The 10,492-nt window shown below is 43.3% G+C and overlaps 2 protein-coding genes across 2 annotated transcripts in view; one reads left to right on the top strand and one right to left on the bottom strand.

Annotated features, from left to right (window-relative positions):
- The window catches only part of mmp2 (matrix metallopeptidase 2), a gene marked incomplete in the record, with an annotated part of 48,823 nt that extends 43,962 nt beyond the window's left edge, over nt 1-4,861 (top strand). Inside the window, 1 exon segment of the mRNA XM_070439820.1 lies at nt 4,669-4,861.
- Nucleotides 2,296-3,033, bottom strand: LOC112072491 (72 kDa type IV collagenase-like). Its single transcript, XM_024139893.2, has 2 exons — nt 2,845-3,033; nt 2,296-2,449 (listed from the first exon to the last, which is right to left on the bottom strand). The coding sequence occupies exons 1-2, from the start codon at nt 2,994-2,996 to the stop codon at nt 2,311-2,313; spliced, it is 291 nt and encodes a 96-aa protein (XP_023995661.1). The 5' UTR covers nt 2,997-3,033; the 3' UTR covers nt 2,296-2,310.
- Nucleotides 4,862-10,492: the final 5,631 nt, after the last annotated feature.

Here is a 10,492-nt window from a genome sequence, read left to right as displayed (position 1 = left end):
CTGCCTACTTACTCTCTCTCCTTACTCTCTCCTCCTGCCTCTACTCTCTCTCCTTACTCTCTCCTCTTGCCTCTACTCTCTCCTCCTGCCTCTACTCTCTTCTCCTTACTCTTCCTCTGCCTCTACTCTCTCCTCCTACTCTCTCTCCTTGCCTCTATCTCCCTCCTTACTCTCTCCTCCTGCCTCTACTCCTCCTTACTCTCTCCCCCTGCCTCTACTCTCTCTCCTTATTCTTCTCCTCCTGCCTCTACTCTCTCTCCTCCTTGCTCTACTCTCTCTCCCTTGCTCTCTTCCTCCTGCCTCTATCTCTCCTCCGCCTCTACTCTCTCTCCTTACTCTCTCCTCCTGCCTCTACTCTCGCTCCTTACTCTCTCCTCCTTGCCTCTACTCTCTCTCCTTATTCTCTCCTCCTGCCTCTACTCTCTCTTCCTCCTGCCTCTACTCTCTCCCTTGCTCTCTCCCTCCTGCCTCTACTCTCCCTCCTTACCTCTCCTCCTGCCTCTACTCTCTCTCCTTGCTCTCCTCCTCCTGCCTCTATCTCCCTCCTTACTCTCTCCCCTGCCTCACTCTCTCTCCTTACTCTCTCCTCCTGCCTCTACTTCTCCTCCTGCCTCTACTCCTCTCCTTACTCTCTCCTCTTGCCTCTCTCCCTCCTGCCTCTACTCCTCTCCTTACTCTCTCCTCCTGCCTCTACTCTCCCTCCTACTCTTCTCCTCCTCCTCTACTCTCTCTCCTTACTCTCTCCTCCTGCCTCTATCTCCCTCTTACTCTCTCCTCCTGCCTCTACTCTCCTCCTTACTCTCTCCTCCTGCCTCTACTCTCTCTCCTTATTCTCTCCTCCTGCCTCTACTCTCCTCCTCCTGCCTCTCTCTCTCCTTGCTCTCTCCTCCTGCCTCTACTCTCCCTCCTTACTCTCCTCCTCCTGCCTCTACTCTCTCTCCTTACTCTCTCCTCCTGCCTCTACTCTCTCCCTCCTCCTACTCTCTCCTCCTGCCTCTACTCTCCCCCTTACTCTCTCCTCTGCCTCTACTCTCTCCTCCTGCCTCTACTCTCTCTCCTTACTCTCTTCCTCTTGCCTCTACTCTCTCCTCCTGCCTCTACTCTCTCTCCTTACTCTCTCCTCCGCCTCTACTCTCCCTCCTTACTCTCTCCTCCTGCCTTTACTCTCTCTCCTTACTCTCTCCTCCTGCCTCTCTCTCCCTCCTTACTCTCTCCTCCTGCCTCTACTCTCGTCCTTACTCTCTCCTCTGCCTCTACTCTCTTCTCCTTATTCTCTCCTCCTGCCTCTACTCCTCTCCTCCTGCCTCTACTCTCCTCCTTGCTCTCTCCTCCTACTCTACTCTCCCTCCTAACTCTCTCCTCCTGCTCTACTCTCTCTCCTTACTCTCTCCTCCTGCCTCTACTCCTCTCTCCTGCCTCTACTCTCTCCTTACTCTCTCCTCCTGCCTCTACTCTCCCGCCTTACTCTCTCTCCTTCCTGCCTCTACTCTCTCCTCCTGCCTCTACTCTCTCTCCTTACTCTCTCCTCTTGCCTCTACTCTCTCCTCCTGCCTCTACTCTCTCTCCTTACTCTCTCCTCTGCCTCTACTCTCCCTCCTTACTCTCTCCTCCTGCTCTACTCTCCCTCCTTACTCTCCTCCTCCCTCTACTCTCTCTCCTCCTGCGTCTGCTCTCTCTCCTCCTGCATCTGCTCCCTCTCCTTGCTCTCTCTCCTCCTGCCTATCGGGCGTGCAATGATGTACAATGATGTCAGAGGGAATAAAACAGTTTGGTTGTTTTAAGTAACGTCTTTGTTGTTGTAATTTCTAAACAGACGTGGCAGTTTCACCACTAAGGATTCCAGCTTTAAGGCCAGGTGCCAGTTCATAATGAGAGGACTGGCTGGGTCAGGTTGGGTTCTTAACTGCCAGGAATGTAAGCCTGCAGCCAGTGGTGTGTCAGTACAGCTCAGACTGAAGCAGGAAGCAGTGCTCCCTCCATGTTCACACAGGCCCCAGCTACCTTCTCTCTTCCAGTTAAAATCTCTCTCTCTATTCTCTCTTCAGTAGATATCCCACTGGGCACACACTGGTTGAAGCAACATTGTTTCCACGTCAGTTCAATGAAATTACATTGAACCAAAGTGGAATAGAACGTTGAATTGACAACTGTGTCCAGTGGGATCTCTTCTCTATATCCCTCCTCCCCCTCTCTACCCCCCCCCACCCCCCCCTCTCTCTCCTCTCTCTCTCTCTCTCCCTCTCTCCCTCTATCCCCCCTGCTCTGGTGTGTGTGTGATGTCACTCTAAGCGATGTTCAATAAAGTATCTATTATACAGTATTGTATGTAGTATGCTTACCGATGCCATTCAGACTAAAGGCAGAGTCAATGCCGTCTGGGATTCCATTCCAGGAGTCAGCGATGAGCTTGGGGAAGCCAGGGTCCATCTTCTTCTTGGCTTCATTGTACCTGTAGGGGCAACATTAACACACAGAGGCCATGGATATCAATGTTTAGTCATGGAGTACATGATACTATGTTAGTCTGTTAGGTACGAGAAGATTGGGCCTTTTGGTTGACAAATCACAGCAGGCATGCAAGAGTTAAGTACATACAGCAACAGTATCTTACATTATCCCTGTATTAGGTAAGAGCAGAGTGAGCTGTTTTTAACAGTCCAGTGGAAGCTAAGGGTCTCTAATTAAAAGCAGACATGGCTCAGCACAGCAGCCACCAACACATCAACACACAGTGACGTCTATAGAATTAGACTTAAAGTAATTCTAATTCTATAGCGACGTCATCGTTACAATCCTGGTGGATCAGACACAGGCTTTGGTAGGGGTTGTATTGTGGTGACTCACCTCCAGAACTTGTCTCCAGCGAACAGGTAGGTCTTCTGGCTCTTTCCAAAGGAGAAGGCTGCGTCAATGCCTTTCAGGTCTGTGGGCAGGCCTATAGAGGAGATTCTCTTGGGGTAGCCTTTCTCTATCTGGTCTGCATTGAAGATCCACATCTCATTGCCTATATGAGAGAGAGGAGGGGAGAGATGGCAAATGAGCACAGGTCAAGATGCTCCCAGGGAAGGGTTTGTGAGGATAGAGTTTCTCTAAACTGTTATCTTTTCACTAGCCACAGAGAGACAATGATCATAGGAGTTGGCAAGACAGCACAAACAGATCTGGGGCCAGGCTAACATTTGATCATATCTTGTGGTTAGGGAGATGGATAAATGATTGAGGAAATGTGACTCATAAGCTTACAATTGAAAGGGCTGGATGGAAAATAAATGGTTCTGTTCTACAAGGCCAAGCATTAATCTTCTTAAATAGAGACACTATGTTTTGGAAGAGCTCTGATTTCATGGTCTTATAGGAGATGGAGTTGTCTAAAGGAGAATGGGCATGCTACTACAATGCATGGCATGTATTATTAAACCACTAATAACTACTTACAGTACTAATGTCCAAATGTCCAAACCACCACACTAGCAGTATACTTGACTGAAATACTAAAAAGACACACTTATGATTCTCCTAACGGTGAACTTCTTTAGAAATAGGATGTTATTTACTGGAAATTGTCACAGCCGTTTAACGGTGATAGAGAGAAGAAACAGCATGAAAATGTCATTGTGTGTTTTTCTGATCAAGTCAAAAGCACAACAATGAACTGCATATATGCAAGCGTGTTTCCTGGATTGTTCTCCTGGGTATCAACAGTGAATGACAACATCTACATACTCTCCCATACATACAAAAAAAACATGTATGTATGTATTAGGGTTGAATGGCGGGAAACCGGTTACCGAGATTTACTACTCCCTTTCCGGGATAAATACAGTAACTGTGAGGAACCTGTAAATTATAATATTATTTATATGAACAGCATTGGCGTGAAATGGAATTGTTAAATGATTTGCAATTCTTAATCTGGCTATTCTACGGCTCTGAATGATCAGACAGTACAACGCTCAGGGTGGGGACAGACAGCCCATCTCAGGTGGAAGGAGAGAGAGTAGAGGCAGGAAGAGAGAGAGTAGAGGCAGGAGGGGAGAATAAGGAGAGAGAGTAGAGGCGGAAGGAGAGAGAGAAAGCAAGGAGAGAGAGTAGAGGCAGAAGGCGAGAGAGTAGAAGGACTGAGTAGAGGCAGGAGGAAAGCGAGAAAGCAAGGAGAGAGAGTAGAGGTAGGAGGAGAGAGAGAGCAAGGAGAGAGAGCAGAGGCAGGTGGAGAGAGTAGAAAGAGGAGGAAGTAGTATAACACAGGAGGTAAATCTTAAGTCTGTAGCAGTTAACCAGGTTTTTTTTATACCCTTGCTTCTGACACACATATACTATACATCTTCCCTACTAAGAAACAGTGTTTGATAGAGCCAGCCTGTGCTGCTTCACAGAGGTACCTCTGTCTTCATTCTAATTAGCCTGAGCTCCTCCACCGCTGATTCCTGATTGGGTGTTTTTACTGAGGAGACGAGTGACATCATCATGTCCTCTTCCTCTGGCTGAGACGATAGTGTGTTACTAAGATATAAGCTTCTAGGGGACATATTTTACACCAGCTCGAATTTTCTCTTCTGGTGTGTAAGGCCTCGTGGCTTGCTCAAGGTGGAATTAGATGTATATTTGATGCACTGAATGTGATGATTTTGATGTACCTTGTCTCGTCATAATGTTTGTGTTTTCCAGATGACACCTACTTCTTCAAAGGTGCCCACTACTTCAAAATGGATGACAGTAGCCTGAAGATCGTCAAACTGGGCGAGATTACAAAGGACTGGCTGGGTTGTCACTAAGCAACAGTGAGACGCATAGACGTTGGCTAAGCTCTCAGCGGACTGATTTCCCCCATCCCTATCCAACCAGCCTATCCTGCACCCTAGCCTAGAAACTAAAGACACCCTCTAACACACCGTGGGACCATCTACACAGGCTGAACATAGGCAACAGGATTTTGTATTATATTACTGTGTGATATTATCAGTTTATGTGTTATGATGATGCAGATTTACTTTGATCTCTTTAGCCTGTTGTTTGTTATTAGAAACTCAAGACATCAGGTATGTCCACACTACATAGAGACAGGCAGTGTTGTACTGGAAGATATTCTCCTATATAAATGTAGCTTCATCTGAGCAGTATTGCATCATCTGAAGAATGAATGCTGTCTATATTTACTGCTATGTCTGCAATCTAGAGAGTACATGATACTGCAATAGAATGAGAAATAGTCWATAGTAATTTCAGTGTTGTGGAATACATTTGAAAATATGAATTTGCACAAWATGTCTGGACAGATAATGGTGCTTATAGAAAATGCTTATTTGCATGATCCTATATTTGATATGCRGTTTTTCTACATTCTGTTCAGACTATTTTCAGAAGTAAGTACTTATAGACACACCTTATTCTTCAAATAGGGCTAGCACTTTGTATTAGACTATACAGGGGTACTGCACAAATATGGAGACCAAATTCTCAATTTTGTAGGATCTGTCTATTGTTTCACTGATGGTACAGGGAGATGAAAGGCACGGGCTGCCTAGAGACTGTATCTGGTTTGTTGTTGCATGATGGAGTCATGACAAGAGAAGTACCACAGAAGTATTGTGTACTAATCTTTTTGTATTGTTGTTTTGATACTGGTCATTTTGTTTTGATTCGTATGCTTTTTTATAATGCTTTGTGCAATGTGTTATTCTCTGTCTGTAAAATAATAAAGATGGATGGTCAATACATGTTAAATGTGTGTGTGTATGTGTGTGTGAGAAACGCCCTTCTGTAGCCTGCTAGTACACAATTTGTAATCAGTAAATTAATAGTTTATAAATAGGTGTAGTTCTAAAACGTTTTTTCTTAAGTACACTTCATAATGTATATTTGTATTCAGGTCCTTGTTGAGCCGTTCTGAGGGCCCTTACATTCGGTACCTCTGTGGTCAATGTAAATGCCATATTTGACTAACAGGTGACATCTTGTGGATGGATGAAGGTCTGAAAAACGCTTTGTTGTGGTTTTTATTATTGAGCAGAGCACGTCATCACGCCAGCCATAGTATGCCTTTGCCCTTGAGATATGACTTAGTTAATTTCATACAAATGAACACAACAATTTGACCCCAATTGCTAAGCTGTGAAAAGAAAACTCAATGACTATTCTTTTTCTTCTATGGGTATTTCTGTGTTTTCTTTTCTTTAGGCCCTATATCTAGTCTATTGAATGCCACCCTAAAGTACATTAACCAATCTTGTAAAGTTGCTTCAGAATTATACATTTTGTAATTCAACATGAATATTTGACTTGTTCACACCATTTATTTCAGCCAATCAATTTCAATGTAAGGGGCTTTATTGGCATGGTGTGCAAATAGTTAAAGTACAAAAGGGAAAATAAATAAACATAAATATAGGTTTATTTACAATGGAGTTTGTTCTTCACTGGTTGCCCTTTTCTTGTGGCAACAGGTCACAAATCTTGTTGCTGTGATTGCACACTGTGGTATTTCACCCAATAGATATGGGAGTTTATCAAAATTGGATTTGTTTTCAAATTCTTTTTGGGTCTGTGTAATCTGAGGGAAATATGTGTCTCTAATATGGTCATACATTTGGCAGGAGGTTAGGAAGTGCAGCTCAGTTTCCACCTCATTTTGTGTGCAGTGTGCACATAGCCTGTCTTCTCTTGAGAGCCAGTTCTGCCTTCGGTGGCCTTTCTCAATAGCAAGGCTATGCTCACTGAGTCTGTACAGCATACATAGTCAAAGATTTCCTTAATTTTAGGTCAGTCAAAGTGGTGGTGTACTCTGGGGACTGTGTACTCGGTGTACTGTTGATAAAACGTTTACTGTTGACAGGAGAACAAGAGGAGACAATAGGACGAGGTGGATAATTTTATAATAAGGCCGTTTAATCACATGTAAAGATATCTTAGTAAAATCTTGCAGCAAGGCTCTTTCTATCTGACTCCTAGTGAATCGTCCGGGAAAGAGACCAGTTTCCAGAAWTGTACAGTACTAYATAGACAACAAGCAAAGTAGGTAGATCTGCGAGTCCGGCCTTCCGATTGGTYGATCTGGGTCTTGGGTAGTCCTGATCAGGCCTGGTGTCCACGTTCCATTGGTTCCTGAGAGTTCTTTGTCCTGAGGTCCAACCATGGGTTGGGTGTGTCTGTGCGATTGTCATGGGGGAGGGGAGTTGTGGGTGTCGTGCATGTGTCCAATGAGTCCAGCATATGTCCAATATAAAAGGGAGTGTGTATATTGTGTCAACCATAGCTAATGTAGAGAAGTTGTTAAAACAAGTTACCAATATCTAATACAATTCCTTACAGTACTACACCGTCAAAGGGGACGGTACACCGTCAAAGGGGACGGTGTACTCTGTTTAGGGTCAAATAGCATTCTAATTTGCTCTGTTTTTTTGTAAATTCTTTCCAATGTGTCAAGTAATTATATTTGTGTTTTCACCCCACCACTGCTCACTAGGCAAAAGGTTACAATCCCACGTAAACCCAGTGCAGTAGGTGGGGCCTAAAAGTAGTCGAGGCAGAGTGCCAGATCACTCTCGTCCTCGCTCTACGGTTGTTGTGAACGATGTTATCGCAGCATTCGGAGAGCGAACAGAATTCGCAAGATTCGAATCGAGGAAGTGGGGTGATTGCAGAACTACTGTGCAATTCTAAAGCTTCTTGACGCCATACCGCGACCCGAGCGAGAAGAATGACTCCCCGGAGAGTGTTCGCGCTACCCAGGCAGCAATCCCTGTTTCTTCCCGCCGTCCTTAATCCTTTTGTGCAGGAGGTGAAATTGGCCAAGGCTGACATTATCAAAGTGAGTATAAAATGTAAAATAAATCGATTAACTCATTAATTTATCGGTCACGGAACTGGGGTTGGTATTCAAACGTAAACAGTTCTACTCCACTACCCACTGCTGAGCGCAGCCGGGTGGTTGTCCTCTAGCTCCTCCGCTGTGTGTGTGTCTGGTGGTGCGTGACTATAGCATACAGTACAGGTACATAGCTAATCTAAGCCGATGAAACCCTGRCAATCCTTTTGTAATGCCTTGTTATTGTGTAACACAAACAATGGAGGCATTTGTGTACCCTTCTAGAAATTCCTCCAACCAGGTGAATTTCTAGAATGAAAAGTCTAACGTGCGTATTCCTTACATGGTTGCATCGTTGCGCATTATATGTTGGTTAGGAAATGTGTGTTTTAAAATGGCTCTTTAAAGTCCCTCTTTCAGTGGCATGAAGTCTGTAACCTAAACACGTTGTAGATCTGTAAAAAAAAAAAAAAAAAAACTGGTGTGTGTGTGATGTGTTTTTTTCTCTCTCTTTGCAGTGTGTATTCCGGGGAATCTTCCTGGTGCCTATCCGTGCCATCTTCCTGACTCTGGTTCTCGTGGTAACATGGCCTGTTGCTGTCATAACAACATTCATGCACCCTCTCAAAGGAGCGGTGGCGCCCATGACCGGATGGAGACGGTAAATATACTGCAAAACACCATCCTGTGCCACTACTGACATACTGCCATTGGTCTGTATGTATAACTATAATTCAACTATGCATCCACTATGAGTACATTAGTCATTAGTTCCAGAGGATGTACAGAGCATTGTTGTTTATGACTTAAGTAGTTAGGCATATGGACAGTTCCATGGTAACAGAGTTTTGAGACAGGAAAGAAGATGAGCTAGCTGGTGTTTTGGACAATACAGACAAATATCTAATAAAGACAGCTTCAGCTACACAGTACGAGCTGATGTAGGCTACAATCCTTAACAGCTTGACAGTTCATTTTTTGTTGAGGGTGAACAAGAATTAAGTTAGTGTGAAATGACGTAGTTGTTACTCCTCCCTCCTTCCTGTGTTTCTCAATCCCACAGCTCTTGATGCGTAGGGGCATTTCTACATTAACAGAACTGCACACACAGCACAAACCATCATTCTTTTACCAAATGTTGCATGTGCAAATGTTGCATGTTTTTGTAACATTTTCTGTGGAAATTGTTCAAAGTAGTCATTGTGCATATAGTTGTATGGTTTGTTTAAAGTGAAAATATGTAAATGTTTGGGCGATGGACCAAATTCACATAGAAATATGAGTTATAGATCTATCATTCTACTTGAAAGCAAGTATAGGAATTGGTAGATCTGTTCTATGTGCACTATTTCTATGCTTTCCGTTAAGTTTTGTTTTTGCGTCTATTACTTTCGGTTTTGTACACCCGTTTCAAACAGCTGAAAAAACTATTATTTTGATTATGGAAACTATATGTCACAGCGGTTTTGATGGTACAATGATTGTCTACACTATACTAGCTTATTTTGTCACATAAACTGAAATTAGGCTAACTATTAGAGTTTTAGCAACCAGGAAATGGCGTAGAGATTCCTGCATAGTGCAACTTTAACTTTGCAGTCATTGTTTTTGTTTGACCTAGATTTTAAAGTGAAATATCTGTCTCAGCATCACTCTGTTACCATGGAATTGCCCCTATACATCAAGAGCTGTGGGATTTTCACACATTGAGAAATGCAGGAAGGAGGGAGGAGTAACAACTAGGTAATTTCACACTAACTTAATTCTTGTTCATCCTCAACTAAAAACGAACTGTCAAGCTGTTGTTTTTGTACCATCTCTTTGAAATGCAAGAGAAAGGCCATAATGTATTTTTCCCGCCCAGGCGCAATTTAGATTTTGGCCACTAGAAAAAAAACAAGCGTTTTGTACAAAGCAGTGTATGTACAAAGTTTGAAACTGATCCATTGAACCATTGCATATCTGTTACAAATATTGTATCAAGACTGCCCAAATGTGCCTAATTGGTTTATTAATACATTTTCAAGTCCATAATTGTGCACTCTCAAACAATAGCATGGTATTATTTCACTGTAATAGCTACTGTAAATTGGACAGTGCAGTTATATTAACACGAATTTAAGCTTTGAAAGCTTAAATGCTAATCACCTCATGCTAATCACATTAACTGTCCTGTGGGGGGACACAGATCCTGTAGACGTTTTAAGGAATGTAGCCTACATCAGCCCTTTCTGTGTATTTATTTATTTGTTTTTGTTTAATGTTTATTTAACAAATCAAGTCAGCTAAGAGCAAATTGTTATTTAAAATGATGGCCTACCAAGAGCCAAAAGGCCTCCTGCAGGGACAGGGGCTGGGATAAATTTAAAAAGTAAGACAAAACACACATCACGACGAGAGACACCACAACACTACATAAAGAGAGACCTAAGACGACAACACAGCATGGCAGCAACACATGACAACGCAGCATGGTAGTAACACAACATGACAACAACACGATAGCGACACAACATGGCAGCAACACGACATGGTAGCAGCACAAACATGGTACAAACATTATTAGGTGCATAAAACAGCACAAAGGGCAAGAAGTAGGAGACAACAATACATCACTCAAAGCAGCCACAAGTGTCAGTAAGTGTAAATGATTGAGTCTTTGAATGCAGAGATAGAGATAAAACTGTCCAG

The sequence above is a fragment of the Salvelinus sp. IW2-2015 genome, unplaced genomic scaffold (genome assembly GCF_002910315.2).
Source record: "Salvelinus sp. IW2-2015 unplaced genomic scaffold, ASM291031v2 Un_scaffold1944, whole genome shotgun sequence".
NCBI classification, from domain to species: domain Eukaryota; kingdom Metazoa; phylum Chordata; class Actinopteri; order Salmoniformes; family Salmonidae; genus Salvelinus; species Salvelinus sp. IW2-2015.
The sequence above is the reverse complement of the archived record's forward strand: the minus strand, read 5'-3'. Positions and strand labels throughout refer to the sequence as shown.